Source organism: Calypte anna, chromosome 5 (genome assembly GCF_003957555.1).
Source record: "Calypte anna isolate BGI_N300 chromosome 5, bCalAnn1_v1.p, whole genome shotgun sequence".
NCBI lineage: Eukaryota > Metazoa > Chordata > Aves > Apodiformes > Trochilidae > Calypte > Calypte anna.
The window spans coordinates 11,315,138-11,337,877 of NC_044250.1; the positions used below are offsets into that span (position 1 = coordinate 11,315,138).

Sequence of the window (22,740 nt, forward strand, 5' to 3'; positions counted from 1 at the left end):
ACCTCTGAAAGTTTGCTTCCCTTTTCTGCCCTCCTCTCCTCCTGACTACTTTCTGCACTTTCAACATTTTCAGTTCTTCCTGCAGGAGACAGAGGCACAGCCCCACACAAACAAAACACATCTGCTGTGATCAGATCACTTTACTAACTAGAGGCTATTGGATCAAAAATCCAGTTTAAACAGACACAAACTATACAGTTGGTCTAGAACAGCAAAAGCTACCACCCAAATTTGATATCAAAGGATAGCAATAGGGAAACCATGGCTGTATGCCTGCTCAACCTTGGAAAATGTCTAATTATAAGCAGTCTAATTACAAGACACCAACCACTTTAGAGACAACACAAACAGTTAAAGAAAATTTATTCTTTCAGTAAGTCATAGCCAGCTCTTATGCGACCAGGGCAGAAGCTGTTGATGATTCACTAAAAAGAAAGGAGAGAGAAAGAGAGAGAAATATTAATTGCAGAGCCAGTTTTTCAAACTAGTTGTCAAAAACACTGCTCCAGAACAAAGCTGTCACTACCAGTCCTGAGCTTAAGGACTATCCATTTGAAATTTTTACTCCATACAGAAAGATTTCACTTTTTCTTTTCACAGACACAAGGATAACAGCTCAAAAGCATACATTCAAAACCATGGCTTGCTGCACCTGAGCCTTTTCATAAAAAGAGAAGCTCACCCTGACTTCTATAGGAATTCTACTATGCTGGCTAAGCCTTCCTAAGGAAAAACTACAAATTACTTTCACTTTTTCCACAGTTCCATTTTTCAATAATTTTTAAAGTTACATGAGCTATAAAAGTATCTGAGAACAGAGACTGTAGTTTGTAGGAAGTATAAAAACTATCTAGTAGTGACTTCACTCATTCAGACAATAATTTTTTCCAAGTGTTACAACACTCATGTTACCCAGCAATACAGTTCATTAATTTATCAGTATTTATGAAACTACCATTCTTTTCTGCCTGGTTATTGCCTATATATCTGATTGTTACACACCTTTCATCCTATGAATAACAGCCCCAGCATATTATTTACAAAACCTACAAGGCCTCTGTGAAAATAAGAGCATAAGTGGAGACTTACTACTTCCAGTTGGGTGGCAGCACTCTCTTGGTTTTGTAGTAGCGAGCCAGCCTATGGATTCTGCTTTCAATCAGGATCAGCCGGAACTTGGCATCTTTATCCTTGAAAAGAAAATTACACCACAATCAAGCACTACTTGGAATTCCTGATAATGGGCACTTCAGATGAACTTTGGTGAAGCAAGAAAATCCACAGCTAATGCTACAAACTCCACATTCCCACTAGAGAAGTTTGACAAATCTGGTAAAATCAGAACAGGACCAGAAATATGTGCTTTAAGGAATGTTTTTAATACCCTTTTCATAGACAAACACCATTCTCCTTTACCAAAATGCCTCCCCAAACCCTTAAGCTTATTCAAAGGAGGTGGCTGACAGGATGAACTCAGTCTCTGCTTTGTCAAGCTGTAAACAGACTACTGTACTACTTGAAAAAACCAAATGTCCAGAATTATCCCCTTAAATTAGCACTCACCTTTCTGTTTCTCTCAAGATGTTTGCGAACAGCAACAGCTTTCTTGATCAAGTGATAAAGATCCTCTGGAAGGTCTGGGGCCAGTCCCTTTGATTTAAGGATTCTCAAAATTTTGTTGCCAGTAACAAAGCGAACCTGGGCAACACCATGGGAATCCCTCAGGATCACACCTGAAACAAACATTTTACATTTCACACTGAAAAGAAAAAGCCTGCATAAAGAAACCTTGTTAGCTGTAAGGCTGGTTTCACAAGACACCAAAAAGTCTTCCCTAAAATAAAAACCTTTCTGGTTAAACTGTAAACAAATGGTAGATGAGTGAGCAAAATGCAATCTACAAAAGCTGAAACACTGTCATACAGCTCTTAACAGACAACTAAACCACTGCTCATATTTAGCTGGCTAAGACATAAAGTGCTAGCATATTACTGAGAAATTTTCAAGAGGATCCTTTAAAGTCAGATATTCAAAAACTGTTTATGATTAACAAAGATGTCACAGACATCTTTAGTCTGCTTATAGAGATCATTAATACACTCAGGATTACCATAAAATAAATTTAAAAGTAGTAATATTGCATGCAGTTTCAGCACAGAACTCATGAATACATAAAGTTGTAGCATGTGGACACGAAAGCTCCAGAGGGGTTTAAATTAGGGAGAACTTGTCAATTATGCAGCTACAGTGCCTGGCTCAGTAAGCTCCTAGGCACAGGGCTGCAGGTATTTAAGATGTCAAGTTCCTCTCCAATAAACTGGGCAGACTAAACTTCCCTGCAACATCCAGTAGTGGCTATCTCTAAGGACAGGTTATGATGCTTCTGCTGGAAAAAACCCCAAACCCCCCACCTGCTTCACATTACATCTTGCCAAAATGAGGCGTATTACAGTTTAATGGTATCCAGAGTGAATACACAGATACATCAGAAAACCTGTATTTCCTTAGCATGTTATTTAACATAGGTTAAAGGAACAGTAACATTATTACAGTCACAAACATATTTTTGTCTCCACTTTGGAAAAAAACCTTACCAATTTGTGATGGTGTCAGGCCTTTTTTAGCCAGCTTGTAGATCTGTTCCTTTACATCATCAGAAGTAAGTTTCAGCCACTAAAGAAAATTGGAAAAAAAACAAACCAAAACCCAAGTGATGAACATGACATATCACAGCCATGTAGATTAGCTATACAAAAGCTTTCTACAGCATGAAACAGAAAAGCACAGCAAAAAGTATATTTGGAAATGGTCTACAGATTACGACTCAAAATACAAATGAAACTAAGCAAAAGAAAACACCACATTTTTTTAAACAAGTATATTATTTGAGCATCCTGATCTGTATTAAACTGGTTAACACTCAGTGGTACTTCAAGCAGCTTCCCGTGGTCTTACTTTAAATTATATCTCCTTATTTTCATGTTTTGTGCTTTAATTTCATGTTTCCATTTAACTGCTAATGCTTTTTCATGCACACCATAAATTCATCTTTCTGTCAACAAAGAAATTCTCCAAGACACAGTCTTTCAAAACAATGTAGATCAGGTAAACCTTTTAGGTAGAAGGCCCACTGAAATTACCTGTTAGTGCTCTGAGCAGCACTTTACTATTATAAACAGCTTAAAAAACAGTCATCATATTCCACAACACGAAAGGGCAAACTCGAGGGGGAAAAGAATAATTGAATCTCTAGGGATTATCAGCACACAGACCAAAAATCATTGAAGCAGAACTTCAACAGAGACACAGAGAGAAAAAGACTTTTTTACCCAACCAACCGTTTAGCAAAGAAACGGCACCTACGTTTTCACTGCTCTAAGAATCACAGGCCTAAGTTAGCATTTTACCAGGCCATTAGTTTTAACGAACACAAAACATTACAGTGCTCTCAGGTTTATTTTTATTCCAGGCACTACTAAGCTGCAGTGTCAGAACCAACCCCTTCCCTCAGCGCCATAAGCAGCTGCCGGGCCTGCCCAGCCGCGCACCAGCTGGGGAGGTTACTTACCGTGGGCACGCTGCGCCGGTAAGGCAAGGCTGACTGGGACAGGCCCTTTCTGTAAGGAAGAAGCAGATCAGACGCTGAGGGGAGCCGGACGAGCCAGACCGCGGCGGTGACCCCACGACAAGGCCGCGTTTCCTGCAGGGCCGCATCCAGCCCGCACGGGCGAGGCCCGCGGCCTTCCTACCCTCCTCCTCCGCCACGAGTCGAGGCTGCGCCGGGAAGAGGGTCCCGGGCACCACAAAAACATCCCCGACCGGAGCCGGCCAAAGGAATCCGCGCCTCAGCACCGGCCGCAGCCTTTCCCCACCCTGCCGCCACATCTCCGCTGCCGCCAACCTCCCCCCGCTCCCCCACCCCCAAACGCGACCCATCGCTCCCTCAGCAGCCTTTCATCCCCCACACCCGCCAACGGCGCCCTTTATGGCTCACGGCAGCCCTAAACCGGCCCCACAGCCCCATCCCGGGCCCCGCGGCCGCCACTTACCCGGGAGCGTGCATGCGACCCATGATGGCGCCGGCAGGAGAGACGGAGCAGCGCGAGGCGGGGACCCTTCCCGCTCCGCTTCCGCAGGAAAGGGCGGAGTTAGGCCTGGCCACGCCCCTCAGCCGCCCGCCAGCCAATCAGCGACCTTACAGCTGCTCAGGTCAGGGCGGACCCGATGCTCCCCGCCCAGGGGCTGAGGGGCAGCGCGGGCCCCGGTACCGCAGCCACAGCGGGAACAGCCCGGGCCCCACCATCCCGGGCACCACCACCCCTGGGCACCACCGCCCCTGGGCACCACCATCCCGACCCCCCTGGAAACCAGCACACGAATTTATAATTTTTTTTTCCCAGAATAATGTTTAATGTACTTACAGGACAGTTACGGAGTCACATTTAACCCGCGAGTCCGGGCAGGGCGGAGGGCACTACTGTACATCTTTATTAAGGAGCTCGTTTAATTAAAGCGTTTGGTTCTTACAGATACAAACTCTTCGCCGTCACTGAATCTCATCACCTACAGCACTATCCTAGTCACAGTGTGCGAGAGGGGAGCAGGGGGAGAGGCAGGAGGGCTGTGCAGAGGGACGGGGCTGTGCAGAGCTCTGCTTGTAAAAATAGAGACAAGAACTTTATCAAAGATCACACCTGCGGCCAGAGCCAGGGAGCTGCGGGTCGTACAAAGGCAGTAATAAACATTTCAGTGCAAAGTTCTAGGTTTATAGAGAAAAAGAAGAGGTCTCAGCTCAAGCTGTTGCTCTGAAATTCCAACACAAGGTCTGTACAGGCAGCTGTGTTTCTGGCTGCAGGTCACACATCGCATAAAACAATTGTTTTATTTTCATTAAACAAGATACAAAAAGCTGTTAAAATTACATTTTCAAGCTATTTAGTGTACTGGTAAATTCCACTCCAACTATTTTCCCCTTTTACATCTTTTCTGTATGTAAATAAAGTCTTATTGCAACAACTTTTGTTTTAATTTTTTTTTTCTTACTTGAGAGTAGTGCAAAGAGATGCAAGCTTGAAGCTGTTCCTCTACATGTAAGGAGAGGCCAAGGCCAAACCCCACAAACAAAATAAAAACCATGACCATAAAAAAGCTTCAGCCAGTGACTCTTGAAAAGGAAGAAAAAGGCACAAAATGAGCTATGAATAAGATTAAATCAGAAGTCAGGACAAGTGTTAATAATAATACAGTACTATACAATTTTTTTCCAGAGTCCAGACAACTGTTAAAACTGCAAATAATTTTTTAAATTATTTCAGTTTATTTGTATTTTGTGCTGTAAGACACTGTGCTTTAATAGCAAACTGCAGAAAAGGCAGTACATATTGCTTTCATTTTATTTCACTATGGAACGTTTCACAAAAACAGTAGTCTACTTTCCTGTGTTGAAGTGACTTGTGATTCTAATGATGGAATGGAGTCTCAAAAGCATCAAGTGAGCAGGAAATATAGCTAGTTAGTTACATAGGTTATTTACAGGCTATATACTAAATTAAAAATATGCAGAGGTTGCCTAATAAAACTGGGATTTGTTAGCGCCCATTAGTATCAACCCAGTTTCTAACATTCAAGATATTCTTAGCTTTTTAATTGTAATAATTTCTATGAAATTGGACCGTGAATATTTTAGGCACCAAGAGATTCAAGTTTACTTCCCTCTTCTGTATTGAAGGGAGATTGGTCAGTAGCAGGGGAAAGAAAAATAGGTTATGAAATAGGTTTTAGTGTTGGGTATACCCAAGTCTTTGCCTTTATTGTGTCTTTGTTCATAGGTGGGTATTTTACTTGAAAATTTCATTCTAAATCATAGTTAGTGGTGATAATCTGTCTTGCTTCAAGATTTACTACCAAAGAAAAGTGTGCAACTCCAAAGCTTTGCTTAGACATGATCATGGGAAACAGTGGGTAAGGCAAATAAAAAGGCTACACCTGTAGCACAGAAACATCTGATTAGGAACCACTCTTACTAGCAGTAAGTCACATCTGTACCCCACTGTCACAATACAGTTCAAATCTAATGTTCCTTGGAATTAAGTATTTTTAGTGAAACCAATTCTTACTGGGAGTGAGAAACAATGTTGCTGTGAACTGTTAAAAAAAAAAAAGTGATCAAGCTCTGCTATGAAAGCTGTGCCTGTGTTAATGTCACTCATGTCTGACCTACAACTCATTCAGCAGTTGTGCTTTTTAAACAGGAGGCCATACTTTACCTGGAGGTACAGGTAATTTAGGTGCAAATGCCACTTTGTATTTAGTGTTCAAATCAGATCCACATATAATCATTGTGCTATTTAAAAGTTCCAGCAATTAAGATGTTTCAAAACACTGAGAATTTTCTAGGGTACCACATTGATTTTCTGGAGATCATGGGTAAAATAATAGAAAAAAGTTATCTAAGTTGCACTATGAAGATCAGTGTAAGTGATGTTCTTGTAAATAACACACCTCAGGAAAAGACTCTGAGTAGGACCTGCAAGTTATCAGATACAAGAAAACTTTGCCCCTTTTTAAGGGGCTGGAAGTTAACAGGTATACATATTCAAATACCAGAAATGAGGTAAAAGAGAAGCATTTGAATTATAAGGCACCGTTATTTACAACTTCCATGATTGGCACTCACTCCTATAAGTCTTAGAGAAGCATGAATCTGGGATTAAATGCAACACTTAAGAATTTTTCCAGCCTTCCAATCTTCATTTCTACAAGTGCATGTGAAGCCACCAAAATTCACCTGTTGCTGCTTCTGTGATGTCTAGTTAGTAGTGAGAATGTAGTTTTAAAACCATGTAATTTCTTGCATATTCTCCAGCATCATGCCATGGATGACACAACTCAGGTACTGAGAATTAAAAGCAAAAATGTACTATATCCAGAGGCCTAATGATTAAGTTATGAGTTAACCAACCAGCACGGCCAAACTGTTCGTTTCACTTTCAGATGGTTTAAAAACCACTTCTCCTTTACCCACAAGTGTTTATACAAAGATGCTTTGGTAACATCACACAAACATACACCAGGTTTTCTAGAAATCCTCTGTATCAGGCTACATGAACATTGGTCCAACATACCTGTTGAAATGCAGAGTCTCTTACTTTAAGCTGTGCAAGTTATCTTCAAGTAGGAAGATGTACAAAGCACAAGTCAATACAACTGTTCTAGCCTTACTCAGGTGAGTTCACAGATGGGGTGCAGCAGTCAGTCGGTACCAGTTAATGGTCTCCTTGCTCAAGTTGAAATCCTTCAGTGAGAGTGTAATTCCACCCAAGAAAAAGTTCTCACGTAATGACTCTGCACTGAGCACACTTAGCTGAAGTTCTCTCTGTTTCAGAGTCTCCTTGCTATATCCATTGTACACAAGCTAGAAGGTAAAAAGTCAACAGTGTTTTGGTTATCCAAGTGAAGTTACATGGACTGTCCTTTCTTTTGACTGCCTAGCCCCAGGCAGATGCCTTAACTATACATTCTGACCATTTAGTATGTCTGTTCCTCAGGGGATGGGCTCAAGTACATCCCTACATTGTTATGTGCTCCCAAAGCCAAGTGTTTGAAAGGACCCATGTTTTCAAGACAAATACTGAATGCATGCCACAACTTCCTAATTTAATCTTCTCCACATTATGAAGCAGTGAATACAGGGTAGGGGGATCTTTAGATCTGAGATTCCTTTCCTTCTCCCCACCACTCATTAGAGTCAGTCTGAGAAATTTCTGCTTACTTGTAATAGTACATCTACCTACTCAGCTTTGGGGTTTTCGAGTTCCTTGGGTTTTTTTGCTTGTCTTTTTAAAGATGGCATAAAGTTTTCCAAACAACTTCCTTTTCCATTTATATATATTTATAGATTTCTTTCAGACTGTTTTAATTACTCCTTAGAATAAGAGACAATAGCAAACAACAGGGAGTTGCTACATAAACTTAAACTTGCCATTTCATTGAAAGTTGGATTTCTTGTCTTCCTGGAGATTTTGGTTTTGCGTTTGGATGTCTTGTGAGTATCTGGCAGTAAGTATGTTTTTACATAGGGGTTTGGATCTGCACCATCTTCTGTAACCTGCAATCCAAAACCAAGACAAGTTACAAAACTAGTCAAGAAGGCCACTGACAAAATGAAAACTGCTTTTGTCAGTGAAGTCAGTATCTCTACTTACCAGGTCTTTAATGTGCATCACCATGATAAATAGAGTGCTATTTCTATATGATATGGATAGCTTCACTTCTCCTCCCACTTTGCCTGAGGTAGGACTTGATGGACTTGCCTCTGTAAAAATATACTATTATTTCACCTGTAATATTGGCACATTTTCACCAGTACTACATTAATTTTATATGGTGAAAAATACAAGCCTTAGATCAAGTTCAAGTTCTGATTTTATTTCTGGTTCTCTAAAAAGAGGACAATGCCACAGATTTTACAGGTTTTGGCACTCGCTTGTAAGAAACCAACTTGTCAGTTTAGAGTAAAAATTTGAATAATTTAGTGAAGCCATAAGCAAGCCAAGCAATCACAAATACTGTTGCAGTTCTTGGTAAGATTTTATTTCCCTGAAACTGTATGCAGGCATCATTAGAAAAACAGTGGTCCAAAATTTTTAATGAGGGTAAACAACAGTTAGTTATAAAAGACCTAAAAAAAAAATTATCACATTGTAATGGTGCCATACCACAGTCATCCAATTTATAAACACCCCCCTGAAAACACTACCTACCTGTAGGTCTGGCTATTCCATCTATTCCTTCCACTTTGTCATCACGAAGTAATGGATGGAAGAAAGTATAAACAAGATCACACTGCATTTGGAAGAAACATTACACATTAGTTCAAGTCTTAAGAAGCACCCCAATATGAGAACTTGCATTGGATCTGTTGGAGTTATTTGAACTCACTTCTGCCACCTCTGAAGAACTGTTCATCAGGTTCTGTATGTAGCTGTTGAGCTCCACTTTTCTTTTAGCTGCTACATCTTTTATGTGTGTTCTTCCCAGAACCATTTTGTTAGGAAAGCTACATGGGAAAACAAGATTTAAGCGTTTCACTTAATTTCTCTGAAGGAAGTAGTTAGATTTCATTGTTATTTCCATCCTGAAGTGCTGACATCCATTTTTTATGTCAATCATGAGTGAAAACATAGCACACCAGTAGGTAATGACAAGATAGAAAGGCAAGGAAACATTTACAGGCAATTGCTTTAGGTGATATGACACCTATGCTAAAGACACCAAGGCAGCAGTTTTCTTCTTTGATTGACAAGTTTGAGGTCAAGTTTGCCCCTCAGGTGTTTTGCTTCCTCCATTTCAAGATATTTCATCCTCCACTCAGCGGGGAGCAGTTTTTTTGCTTCTGATATAATAATGATAAATGAGTTAGGAACATACCCTGGTAACTTCCAAAGAGGAAAGAGTATGCCAAGTTTGTTGTGGAGCTCCTGGAACTCATCAAATGTTCGGAAGACAAACGTTGGCTCAACTTGCCCTTCTCTCAAAACTCTCACTACATAGACCTGCCCAAAACACAAAAAAACCCCACAGAGACAAAAGTAGTAAAAATATCAGAGCACTGACTTAACAATATGATTTTCCTAACAATTAAATTTTTCTGCTATGGTAGTCCTTCTCCTGCATACCTGTCTCAATAACAGTGTTTGCATGTTATAGTTCAGTCAGAATTATAAACAGCCCTACTGTAATGCAAAGTAGCATCACATGATCTTCCCATAAAGCAGATACACAAGATGACAGGAAGATAAAGGTAGCTGAGACTACCCCCTGTTTTTATTGCTGAACATGACAGGTACTGTGGGGCACCTCTTTGGCCAGTTTGGGTCAGCTGTATTCCCTCCCAATTCTTTGCCCACTCAATGCAGGTGGAACAGGGGCAAAGAGAAGAAAAACTGCAAGTCCTGAGACTGCACAGCAGTGGTTTAGCAACAGCCATACCTAGAGTGTTACCAACCCAGGTGTAGTTAAATATCCAAAACCAGCACTGCACAGACTGCTATGAAGAATGCTAACTCAGCTAGAGCCAATACAGCTCTGTTCTTCTCCAGAAAACAAGCAGGAACATTCCCAGTTAGATTTCAGGTCTGGATTTTGTATTTCTTTTATGTCATACACAGTGGGGCTTAGTGCTAGGTGTCAGCAATGGTGTGAGTTTCTAGGCTCCCATTATAATCAATGCACTCAGACTTCAGAAAACACTACAGCTCATCCTAGACCTGACACTGGAGCCCAACTGAATGAATATACATGTATTTACATATCTATACACATATCTATAGGTGTTTTTACTAAATTTCTGTCCATAAAGGGAACCTGGTTGTCTACCTAAAAGCTAGCTGCTTAAGGCTAAACAAGAACAGCTTCCCCTTGATCAGCTACTGAATTATTGCAAGAGAGAAAAATGTATCATGTTGGAAAAAATGCACAGCACCTTCACTGTATGGAAACAGATTGTACATACTTACATAATGTTTCTCTGGGTTATATCTCTTCTGGTATGTAAACACAGACACCTGCTTGATTCTGCCATCTTGTTTAAGAGAGTATGTTTTAGCAGAAAATGACAGGATGGGTTCATCATTAGAAGGTAGACCTGAGAAACGCAGCTGAGCCAGATTGTGAATGAAGAAATTGAATTTTGTGGCAACACTTCCCAGGCTGGATTCAATCAATCTAGAAAAGGAAAAGTAAAGTCAAATACTAGGAAACATCAGAATGCAAAATAGTCATTGAAATCAGACTTAAGCCTAAGAAAAATATTTTTTTTTACTGACAGAGAAATAGCTTTTAAAGTGATCAATGGGCTACATAAGTAGCATCATACCAGCATTTAATACAAGATTCAGTAATCAAACTGTGGAATAGATTGCTACTCAAGAAGTGATGTCTTTCCAGTATTGCTAAAAAAGTTAGATGAATATTACTGCAGTTTCCCCCATATACTTAAAATTATGTACAATAGCATATTTTGTAACACACAGCAATAACTCAGTTCCACTGTACACACATGCACCTACTTGCTAAACTGGAGCATTACTCCTCTCTCTCCAGTGTGCAAAAACAGTTGAGGGACAGAGAACTTCTTCACATGCATTACAAGGCTGTCATCATACATACTGCTGTTAAGCAATTTAATTTGTGTTCAAAATGAAAGCCTCAAACAGCCAAGAAAAATAAGATGTTCTCAGTACTTCACACAAATTTTTTCCCACAAAGTTACTCTTAATGGCAAGGTATTTTAGCACATGCATTAATCTCATATGATCTGATCTTATTTACGTAGTTCACTGGTTAACTGGAATTTTATGAATGTACAACTTCTACAGACATGTTTGCAAACATCCTTAGTACATTTTTTCATGGCAAAAAGCTTCCATTAGGAGACTGATGCTGGTAGGTATTGTAGTTTTCACTGATTCAGTACCTTGTAAAGAAAATGGTAGCTTCAGCATCTGTTGTTTGGGGCTGGAGAGCATCCTGGACATACTTCAAATCCTGAACCCCACTTAGTTCTGGTAACCCTGAAGAAAGCATCTGCAGGAATTTATAGTTTTAATGTGAGAAAAAAAAAAGATAATTTTGCATTGAAATGATTAAAACTCTTAGCCCATCACATTCATTTGAAGCTGCACTAACTTGCTAAATGCTAAGAGCAATAGCCTTTGATTACTTATAATCAGCAATTAGTCCCTTCAATTCTGCTGAATTAATAGCAGTTAAAACACTTTGCAGATTTATAGTCTCTTCCTAGTTTTAACAGGTAGGTATTAAAAAAGCTTCTAGGAAAAATCCTAATACAACCTTCCTAAGGAGTACTCCTGAAGTTTCTGATTTTGAAAGAGTGCATTAAGAATTTCTGCAGAATAAGAAGCATAGCACTTAATACAATCCAACACAAGAAATCTACCAAGCTTCAAATGAATTTAATAAAATCATTACCAATGAAAGTAGGTTAAGGAAGAGGTTTGCATGTTTTCTTATCAAATTGTAAGCTTGACAGCAGAGATCCACGAAGAGCTGGAAGCGAATAGTGGGTTTTTCCCCCCCATTGATGACATAAGCCATATCTGATGTTAGAACAAAAGGTGCTCGATCCCTGTTCAAAAAGCACAAAATTCCCCAGTTAATTATAAGGCAGATTCATTCTGTCATGTGCTTCCTCCTCCCCTCCATCCACGCCCTGAGATAATGATATTAAATAATCCATTAATGCCATTTTATTTCACTGTGTTGGGTTCAGCTTTAGGGCTGACACTGACATGGTACTGGACCTAAAGCAGGTCCAGCTGCTGAAGCAACACCTGCAGGCCAGGCTACTTTCCAATGCCTTCCTTCCATCTCTTGTTTCTGGAGGGCATAACAGCCAAACAAATGTAATACTGGATTATTATCTGACTAAAACCTAACTTCTCCATCCTGCATATAGATTATCTTCCTCTACAGAGAGGAGCACTAAGTACAAACTTGCTGTTCACTCTTTTCTGTAATTGTGACACTCACTACTGTTTTTGAGCCTGTTCTCATTTGTTTCACACTCGGATATTTGGATGACATAAAAGTTGTGGCACTCAGTTTCTCATTCATTGATAATATTTGTGCTAAGAAGCATGCAATACATGAACTATATGAGTATAGCTAAAAATATGAAACCACATTACAGTTCTAAGAATATTCCTGGAAAGGCATCAAAGAGTAAAAAGTAAAAAAAGTATCAAATATTCCTGGAAAAGACTCATAGATGTGTAATTCAAGATACCCAAATATCAATAAAAAAGTTAATATCAATCTTTTCCTGTAATAAAACACTTTTCGTTTATAACCACTCTAAAGAAATTCCTACTGAAATCTGCCAAGTGCATATAGCACAAGAATCTTAAGATTTAATGCAGATTGGAAGCACTGAAGTTAAATTATGTTTATGAGACATTTCAATCTACCAGTAGCTAGAACAGTAATTTGATTTGAAAGCTATGTCTGTGTGCTTCAATATAAAACAGTTCCAGAGACCAGAAAATAGAATCACAGAAGGGTTTTGGTTGGAAGGGACTTTAAAGATCATCTAATTCCAACCTCCCTGCATGAGCAGAGAAACCTTGCAGTAGACCAGGTTGCTGAAAGCCCCATCTCCCCTGGTCCTGAACAATTCCAGGGAGGGGGCAACCACAACTTCCCTGGGCAGCCTGTGCCAGAGTCTCAGCACTCCCACACTAAAAAATTTCTTCCTAATGTCTAACCTGTATCTCCTCTCTTCCAGATTAAAACCATTAACCCTTGTCCTATCACTACACACCACTGTGGAAAGTCCCTCCCAGCTTTCTTGTAGGCTCCTTTCAGGTTGCTCTGAACACAGAAACAGAAGCTGGAGCCTTTTCAAAATTAATTCTATACAGTTAAGTTTGAATGCACCCTGGAACCTGTTGCTAATTTGGGAGATATTGGCTTCATAATGAGAACAGCAGATAGCAGGTATTTAAAAGGTAATGTCTTGAATGAGAATGCTTATAAAAATAGACTAAAAATCACTTCATTCTCTACATTGCTTAGCTACAGAAAATACCTTTTAAAGCTACCGAACATTTGCGCATGACCCAAAAATTTTCCAAAGTCAATGTGAAACATATGCCCTGTGTTTCGGAGCATTATGTTATCATTGTGGCGGTCACAAATTCCCAACACATAAGTAGCTACACAGCATCCTGCACAAGAGTAAATGAAGTTTTCTGAAGCCTGGGAGGGAGAGAAAAAAGTGAATTGAGATCAAACATCAATGCAAAACCAGCATTCATGCATTCAACAGTCAATCTTGGCAATGGTAAAATCCCAGCCAGACAAGACAGGCTCTAAAATTTGCTTTTTTCCAAGTGTTCTTCAAACAGACCACTTGCCTGCAATCTTTAGATTTAACACTTCCCAGCAAAAACAGTTGCTTTTTTAAAATAAATGGAAGAGAAACAAAGAGTTGAGGACAAAAAGAAATAAGCATGTTACCACAGACACAGGTACAAGAGTTATTTTGCCAATGTGCTATAAACACCACTGTAGCCAAAAGAAGACACTTTTTTTTAAAAATCCCATCTGCTTGTGCGAGATGAGGCCAATGCTCCTGTACCACAATTAAGAGCAGCCAGCATTCCTATCTGAAATTTGGAGTATGTTTTTTCTATATCCAATAAAAAGTCCTGACAGGAATCCTGAGAATCAATCTGGCTCCTTTTCAGTTATCTGAGGGATTTTCACTGCTCTGTTTTCAAGTATAGGAAAAAAATGTGAATCTCCTAAAGATATAACCAAAAATTTCAGTGGAAGATCATGAATAAGAATTTAATTCTTCCATAAGAGAGTACTTATCCCTTTTAAGAGATCTTCTAAAAAGAAGAACACTGTAAAATGTTACCTTTTCATACTCCTCCTCTGTAGGATTATACTTTCGCAACCATTCTGCCAGAGGCTTCTCTTTAAAAGAACCTGTCACTCCATATTCCACTTGAATTTTCCTAAGCGTATCTGAAGCAGGAACAAGCTCTACCATGCCTTTATATAAAATATAACAAAGTGCATTTAACCATCTCCTAAAGTTAAACTGCATTTTCATTATTCAGTAGAAACTCTCATTGTTAAAAATAGTGCTATTAGTCTACTAGGCATTTCTGCAGATTAGATCACAAAGCATACAGTGAAATACATGTAGCAATCCAAGTTAGGCTTACTTGACTACAGTTAATTAGAGTTGCTAGAATGCACATATAAATTATGCTTTGAATATCTACTTTCTAGTATTGGTCTATAAGCAATAACTGCAAAATGTTGTGATGCTGATGCACTTCTCATGCACTGACATTTAAGTAATTGAATAACCTGAACTGCTTTCAGGTGGTGAAACCAACTAGATGGTTGCTCCAGAAATAAGGTAGTGAGCTTTATATGTGGCCTTATTTTGCAGATGCCATTTACTAAAAATATTTGTATAGATATATCATAAGAAAAACATTTATATGATTGACAGAATTTTGCTTCTATCTTGGCAAGATCTACTAAAGGCAAGTTTGTACCTCATACAATTTCTCTTTTTCACTTTAATCCTTCAGGTACTTTAGGAATACCAATATTAGCAGAACCCAAAAAAACCCCACAACTATAACATGCTATGCAATCGTTTCATTGTTCAAAGGAGGAAGAAAAGCCAATTTTTTTTCTAAAAATCAGGTCTTATATAAAGAGAAGCTTTCTCTTTAATTTCCTATGTTTTGTGTGTTTAAGTTTTCATCAGGTTGTTCTGGCATCTGACTGAAAAATTAAGTTTTCCTCTTAAAGATCTTGTGGTTTCTACTACCTCTAGAGAATCAGTGAAAAGCAGCAAAAAGCATGTCAAGGTACAGGATGGTATTTGCACTCTAACTTACAAGTTGTGACCTAGTTTCAAACCTAAAAGCCTCATATTCCCAAGGAACTTTTACCAGCATGACACTAATTCTGGGGGAATATGTGTGAATTTTTTCTTCTTTTCTTCATGTTTCCATACATGAATGATGCTCCCTGGCTCAATTGCAGCAGATTCCAAACACTTCAGAATTTTGGTTTTGACTCGAAAATTTTCTATCACCACAACTAAACTTTCAGAATCAGAATTGATATGGTACCACTACTTTCTTGTGTTGCAGGTAAGGGCATCAAGAGAAGCCTTAGCTCTTACCATCATATTTCCTTGTCTGCACAACTATTCACTGACAACAGAAAATGTAAGAAACCTGAGAGAAAAAATACTTTTAAATGCATGACAGCCATCAAGAATTTCAGAACAATTTAACTTGTTATACTCTTGAATGCTGAGTTTTCTTGCATAGAATTTTTCTCTGGCTTTCCACTGTTTCTTGGGCCTGCCTCTGCACAGAAACTTTTCATTATCTGTGTGACAAGAAATTGAAGTGGGGGAGTAAAGTTTACAGGCAGCATTTGGTTTTGCACCTCGGTCTTTTCCAGTTGAAAGACACTTGAAGATAACCATCCGTAGATCCAGTCCCTCCTGCAGCCAGATCTTATCCATAATCTTAATCATTTGTAAAGCCAACATATCCTGTCTCAGATCCTCTCCAACCTTAAAAAGGAAAATAAAGTTTACGTAGAGACATAATAGGCTTTCAGCATAATGAAACTTCACTGATTTTGCTTTACATTTCTAGGATGTGATACATTTATGCTACATTCTTCCTTACAGCCACATACTTAAAAAGAGAAATTGGCTACATTTACAGATTTCACATGCAGCAGAGACCTACTTTTACATTTTACAACCTCTTGGGTTCTAGAAATAAAGAGCAATCACACAAAATTATGATGCTTACTGGTCTACACTAAAATTAATTGCTATCAATGAAATAGGGTTTATTGTTCAACTTTTTTTCTCCAATATACATGTAAAGCCTACCTTAAACATCACATTGATTTCTTCTCCCAGAGGGTCTGCATTTATCAGGGCAACTTTCAGTGGTACTGCATTGGAGCTGAAGAATGAACATGCCTGCAAGTAGATTTAGTGTTAATACTGAAAAAGGGCTACAAGACATTCTGATAACAAGCAGGTTTGATGCACAATGTGCCTATTCAGACTTAGAACACTGCAACTGTGGCAAATACATGCTTCCTTTGAATAAAGAGCCCTTTGGCTGTTACTTGTTGAATACTTGTACAAAAGCCAATAATGCTACACAGTGATGTTTCATACATTTTGAAGAGAAGAGTGAATAAAACATGCATTAATATTTTATCAGCAGCTTTTTTATTTTTCAAACCTAGAGGACTTTTATTAAAAAATATTATGGATATTTGCACATTTCAGAGTACTTTCTCATTTATCTGCTTTCAAGGACATTCTCATGATTCAGTAGTTACAGTAGAGGAGCAAAGCAAGATGAATTGTCTCTATGTCTATACAGGATTAAATCCCATGTCCACAGACCTTTAGGTCCTCAGTCATCCATGATCATAGAATCAAGACTGTGGTTAAGCAGATATTACCAAACCTCACAGAGTTCTGGAAAAATAATTCACCTGCTTGCCCTACTTTATTACTTGCTGAATCTTCACAATAAAATAAAGCTACTTTTTGTTTCCCTGGATTCAGTGCATCTCTTGGACACAAGCAGTAACAGGTAGTTTCACCTTTTTCACAGTATCTACTTATTGTTTGAGCTTTTTAGCCTTGCTCAATTTTCTCTTTCAATTACTAGAGCAAACAGGACTTCAACGAACTTTGAAATGTGTCCTGCTTTACTATAATCAGGATTATTTGTCTCAAACACAATCTGAAGAAATATGGAGTTATTACAGGTACTCATATTTTTAATACAAGTACCTTAATTGGTTTTCCACCAGTATTTCTATAAATTTTATCTTTGCTCATCTTATTACACTGCCTTGTTCTCTTAGATTTTCTAATTAAAACCCTCCTCCCCTAGTGTAAAGAACTCTAAAGAGCTTTCAAACACCTCAACAGATTCTGTTTGTAAAACCTTTGCCTGTATGTAGTTTTTCACAAAAGGTTTTGGAACTCTGAATGAGAAGTACCTTGATATTCAGCTCTTTTGCCACAAGACTGGGATTGAGAGGCAAACGACATTTATTCTTCAAGAAAAATAACTGCACACGTTCCATACCATTCTGCAAGGCAACCTGCAGACAAAAAAAAAAGTCAGATAATCAGATGGCATTTTTTTAATTGGACCATACACAGAAAAATTATTGACAGTTATCCTGAAGTCAGTATTTTATCTCTTCAGTGTCAAAGGAATGCTACAAAGTATAACTGCAGTTTCAGCTACTAAAAATACCTCAGTCTAGCAGTACAACACTAATATCACAGAAGTTAGTGCATTGTTTTTTGGGGGTTTTTTGGCTGAACTAAATGATAGCATCCCACTCTATCAAACTAAGTTCCTGTTATTAGCAGATAAACAGATACTGTATACTTTTGCACAGTGGGATAATTCTTCAGCAGTAATAGGTTTAAATACAATTCCAGTTCATTGTACACAGAAACCATCCTACCTTCTTACCTCATCTCCTCACACAATCTTATGTTTCGAATGACAACAAATTGGACACAAGAACATCAACTTCATGAAGGCATTACCTTGTTAAAATGCAAAAGCAATAGATTTCCTATTATATTTATTTTATTGAACTTGCAATAAAAAGGCAATTCAGTAGACTGTTTGAGGGTATCCCCAAGGATATTAAAAATATATACATACCTGCCGAGCAGAACCACTTGTTTGTTTTACTTTTTCTGCTACCATTCCAAAAAGCTGCACCAGTCTGGTCTGCTTCTCAAGCTCTTCCCTCAGCCTTTTGCCACAGACTGAAAGAAATGCTCCAAGAATTTGCTCATATCTTACACCAAACTTTGTATCATACAGGGTATCCTTAAGAAGCCTGAAATGAAGGATTTAAGTTAAATTTTCTTAAAGAAAATACTGCTAACAATGCACTACTAAGATACAGAAAAGTTTTTAATTTATCAATACTATATATATCCAAAGTCACTGACATATAGGATATAAAAGGACAGACGTGTGTCTCATAGAGGCACTGTGTGTTTTTGCATGAAATAACAAGATTTAAACTTTGAATACTCTCCATTAATAATACTAATTTCTATGAACTATGATATTAAGTCCTATAAATATTAATTTTTTATTAAACCTTAAGTGAACAATAGAACAAAGAACATCTTACCAATATAGGTAGTGTGCTATTCGAATGCTTCCCAGTGCCCGAGCCAAAAGAAATTTGACAAGAGCACTGTCAAGGTAGGTTTCATATTTCAATGCCTAAACACAAATAAAATAAAATAAATCATGTCTAAACTTGATTTTAGATGAAGACTGGGATTTTATGACTAATGCACAGACAGAATCATCACAAACCCATAGGAACAGGTAAGAGTGATTGTTTACTCAAATAGTTTTCCACGCTATGCATTAAAGTCATTAAGTATAGAGTCATGCAATTCCACTTCCACTGCTAGTAATCAGCAATTCCTTTGGGTTTTGAAGACCAAAACAAATTCCAGTTTCAGTGCAGGCAGAAAGTCTTACCTGCACAAATTGAGGAAGGAAATCTGTTAACTCATCATCACTTAATGTCTCTATCCAGTTCACAGCTGTATTCCGCACTTCCTGATCAGCAAATCTAGAAAGTCACCACAAATCCCCAATAAGTTTATTCTGTTCACATAAGATTTTTTTCTTTTTTGAGATCAGATAGATAAAGAAAAATCAATTTACAATCCTTAATAGTTCAATAAAGGACCTAAAATGTTGAGGCACTTCATTACATAAAATGCAAACACATAAGTGTTTAGAACAAGCATACTCATCTCTCAAAACTTCAGTCTTCATAACCTGGGTGTACAGCTTGGTCTCCTGTCACAAACTGGATTTCAGAATCCTAAGCACTATTGCTATTCTTTCACTACATGACTTGGTTAAGGCTACATGAATAAAGTAAGCACATGCTCTTCAAAATTTTAAGAAAATTTAGCTTTTACTACATGAAACTCAGAAATATTTTCCATGAGAATGCCATTTAGAATCTTCTTTTGAAGAAAAGCCATTTAATGCACAACAGACAGACAGAACTTATTTACATTGTTTTGCTTACTTTGAATCAAGTAGTTCCAGTGCAGCTAAGGGTGACAAAGGAGGCCACTGCTGAAGTAAGGAGTATATTTCTGGAAGACTTGCCCAGTCCCAGTGAGGGGCACTAGCCAATATTTTTGGTAGGCTACTAGTGTGACCATGGCAATAATGTCTCTTCTCCCACAAAAATTCCTTGTCTTCTTTTGATAGCCTGAAAACAAAAGCATTGAAATTTGTAACACACATTACAGACCATCACCTGAATAACTTCAATGTACTGGCCATTCTATATATACAAATAATTTAACACAAAACCCAGAATCAAATTAATAGAGCTACTTCCTCCACAAAAGTCAAAACAAGTAGAAAAACAAAGCTTCAAACACTGTGGAAAATTTGTTCTATGTTACAATTTGGGCAGCACAAAAGTAAGTTTTAGTATAATCCAAAACAAGGCAAAACCTTAACTTTAGTTTGGTGCAGGAAGGCTTTTGTGGCATATGAACAATCACTGCTGAAACTGCCACTGCTCCCTGTGGCTGAAGAATTGCCAAACAGAAATAGGTATAAGGCAGTCATAAGGGTAGCAATCTGTTAAGAGGAGACTCTTAATTGATACTGGCCACAGAAAGCACCAGTAAATTCAGTAAAGTCAATACCATTACTTGGAAAGTTTAATTCAATCTCTTGTTTAAGTCTCCACAGCTCTTCAAAATATACTAAAACCAAATTTAAGAAACCTAAGAATAAATAAGCATTCCACACCCTGGCCACAAATTGTAACATACAAAGAGACCGTAGCTAGAAAGACATAAAGATACCCAATAGTGTTATCCTTGGAGAGGATGGCAAGGAGACGTTCTCTCTTTGGTTTTTCTAGTGTTTCTATGGAATGATGCACAGTAGTCTTTGCAGGCTGAGGAATTTTATATTCAATATCAAAAGCATGCGATGGAAAGTCAATCTAAAAAAAAAAAAAACAAAAGGAAGATGCTGCACATCTTTGAGAACCACACAGAAAGCTTCCCCTTTCAGCAACCTTCAGTGTTTAAGCATAACATTTTATTTCTCCATGTGTAACAGTTTTCACTGTTTCCTGAATATTTTTTTCCATCTCAATTCTATATAATTGTGGCCTTTAAACATATGACTGCTGTTTGTTGCACAAACCAGTAGAGAACTCTTAGAGAACTCTTCAGGAGGGAAGTGAATGTTCAGAACAGAGACTAATCACAAAATTTAGTCCCAACCTCACCACCAACTCTGACCCACGTTGGGACTGCCAGGACATGCCCAAAAATGTGCCTTCTCTTCAGAGACAAATTTCTCTGAACTTAGAATGAGAAGTGCTTATGTTCTGGAAAAAAAACAAAATTGCTGTTGTTTGTATCACTCCCACCTCTGCATACATTTCTACAGACTGCTTTTCCACAACATTCTCTCCAAGTACTGACAGAGTGTTCTACCAAGGCATCTCCAATTTCTCTTACATGAAGTGATTCAGTAATTGACTTGCATACACTTCCAGCAGCTCTCCTTTCTTTGCCCTTCAGGCAATAATAATAACCATTATTCTACACTGACTTTCAAGCATGACTTCGTAATATTGACAGTGTCTCCAAAACATGAAATTATTTATCACCACTCACAGAAGAGTTACAAGTCACAATTTTCAAACAAAACATAGTTAGATAAAAACAAAATTATGTATAACCTGCAGTACTATTTTCTTACTGGTCACCCCTGATGCATGATGTGGATGTGATGAGGTCCAGAGCTGCAAAAGCTTTGTCCCACAAGCTAACAATCTGAGAAAAAAAAAAGTGCACAGGTATTAGTGTCATGATCTATTTACTTCAAGATATTAGTTATTAATATGCTGGTTGGAGAAGACCAGTGCTTACTACAAGGAAAGAACTCTGAAATATTAGTGTGGTGTAGGAGGAGAGCTAAAACTGAGTATGCGATCCTGCTAAAGAAATAAGAATTTATCTTTTGATTTTTATTTTACATTGATGTTCAGAAAAGAACACAGGAAATCAAACTGTACTAGCCAGTTTATTTTCAATATTACTACATTTCTAATTGTAGCAAGACACAACTCAGGATACTTCATAAATCAGTTAAGTGTTGAATGTTAGGCACAAAAAACTTCTATTGTTTTTTAAAAATAAAAATACAGCTTTAAAAGACTACTTCAAGCCTAAGCCTTTACTATATTTTGAAATATGTTTTAAGGTTTATATGTATTTTAAAAAACAATCTGTTATATTAAATATTGATTAAATAGGATCTTATGATGGAAGTAATTACTAAATCATACCACTGAAGCATAACTGAACAGCTGGCTCTTTTTAACAGTTCTGCAGTTTAATATACTTGTCACAGGCTTCTGTCTTATCCACAAGTTAAAAAAGATATTTCAAGCCACTCCACACAAATCTGAAGGGATTTTAACTTGGCTATAGATTCCCCCAGAGCATATATGTGACCTTCTAATCTTCCTATTTTACTTAGCTACAAGTTTTAGCTCCTGCCTGCTGTTGATGCTATTGTCAACTTTAACTGGAATATTTGGCTAGTAACTTTAATTACCTAGGTCTGGATTTAATTTTTGTAGCCTGCCAGTGGATTAGACCACTAGCATCTCTGCAGATGGCACAGGCAGGCCATTCAGTAAACTCTCAGACAACACAATCTATTGTAGTGCTCTGAACAAAAAGAAAATACAAAAAAATCTCTCCAAAATAACTACTGGGCAGCATGAAGAAAAAAACCATGATCAGCAGGTCAAGGGAGGCAATTCTCCCCCTCTACTCCACTCTCATGGGACCCCATCTGCAGTACTGTGTCCTGTTCTGGAGCACCCCAGAGACATGGAGCTACTGAAATGAGTCCAGTGGAGGGCCACAGAGATGATCAGAGGGCTGGAGCACCTCTCCTACAAAGAGAACTTGGGGTTATTCAGCCTGGAGAAGAGAAAGGTGGAGATGGACTTTTCACAGTGGAATGTAGCAATAGGACAGGGGGCAGCAATTTCAAACTGCTAAGA

General features: G+C 38.2%; 2 protein-coding genes across 4 annotated transcripts in view; both read right to left on the reverse strand.

The window, feature by feature from the left end:
• Positions 1-346: 346 nt before the first annotated feature.
• RPS13 (ribosomal protein S13) lies at positions 347-4,151 on the reverse strand. The gene is made up of 6 exons (XM_030451417.1): positions 4,050-4,151; positions 3,569-3,617; positions 2,595-2,673; positions 1,564-1,733; positions 1,090-1,190; positions 347-425 (listed from the first exon to the last, which is right to left on the reverse strand). The coding sequence occupies exons 1-6, from the start codon at positions 4,070-4,072 to the stop codon at positions 392-394; spliced, it is 456 nt and encodes a 151-aa protein (XP_030307277.1). The 5' UTR covers positions 4,073-4,151; the 3' UTR covers positions 347-391.
• Positions 4,152-5,021: 870 nt separating this feature from the next.
• PIK3C2A (phosphatidylinositol-4-phosphate 3-kinase catalytic subunit type 2 alpha) overlaps positions 5,022-22,740 on the reverse strand; it is a 57,264-nt gene continuing 39,545 nt past the window's right edge. For all 3 annotated transcript variants that reach the window (XM_030451487.1, XM_030451488.1, XM_030451486.1), the window contains 20 exons: positions 21,403-21,496; positions 20,510-20,652; positions 19,711-19,899; positions 19,146-19,239; positions 18,784-18,878; positions 18,300-18,480; positions 17,614-17,718; positions 16,475-16,567; positions 16,015-16,144; positions 14,447-14,583; positions 13,610-13,779; positions 11,992-12,148; positions 11,477-11,586; positions 10,518-10,725; positions 9,430-9,554; positions 8,941-9,058; positions 8,763-8,844; positions 8,205-8,314; positions 7,982-8,107; positions 5,022-7,414 (listed from right to left, as the gene is read on the reverse strand). In XM_030451487.1, the coding sequence (XP_030307347.1) occupies positions 7,232-7,414; positions 7,982-8,107; positions 8,205-8,314; positions 8,763-8,844; positions 8,941-9,058; positions 9,430-9,554; positions 10,518-10,725; positions 11,477-11,586; positions 11,992-12,148; positions 13,610-13,779; positions 14,447-14,583; positions 16,015-16,144; positions 16,475-16,567; positions 17,614-17,718; positions 18,300-18,480; positions 18,784-18,878; positions 19,146-19,239; positions 19,711-19,899; positions 20,510-20,652; positions 21,403-21,496 (2,650 nt within the window). In that variant the 3' untranslated portion in view covers positions 5,022-7,231. The remainder of the gene's footprint in view (positions 7,415-7,981; positions 8,108-8,204; positions 8,315-8,762; positions 8,845-8,940; positions 9,059-9,429; positions 9,555-10,517; positions 10,726-11,476; positions 11,587-11,991; positions 12,149-13,609; positions 13,780-14,446; positions 14,584-16,014; positions 16,145-16,474; positions 16,568-17,613; positions 17,719-18,299; positions 18,481-18,783; positions 18,879-19,145; positions 19,240-19,710; positions 19,900-20,509; positions 20,653-21,402; positions 21,497-22,740) is intronic.

What these genes read in the sequence shown, in the direction of transcription:
- RPS13 (XM_030451417.1), bottom strand. Translation starts at nt 4,072, where the DNA reads ATGGGTCGCATGCACGCTCCCGG. An exon ending in GGTCGCATGCACGCTCCCGG is followed by an intron (nt 3,618 to 4,049) that starts GTAAGTGGCGGC and finishes TCTTCCTTACAG; the next exon opens with AAAGGGCCTGTCCCAGTCAG. An exon ending in CCTGACACCATCACAAATTG is followed by an intron (nt 1,734 to 2,594) that starts GTAAGGTTTTTT and finishes TGTTTGTTTCAG; the next exon opens with GTGTGATCCTGAGGGATTCC.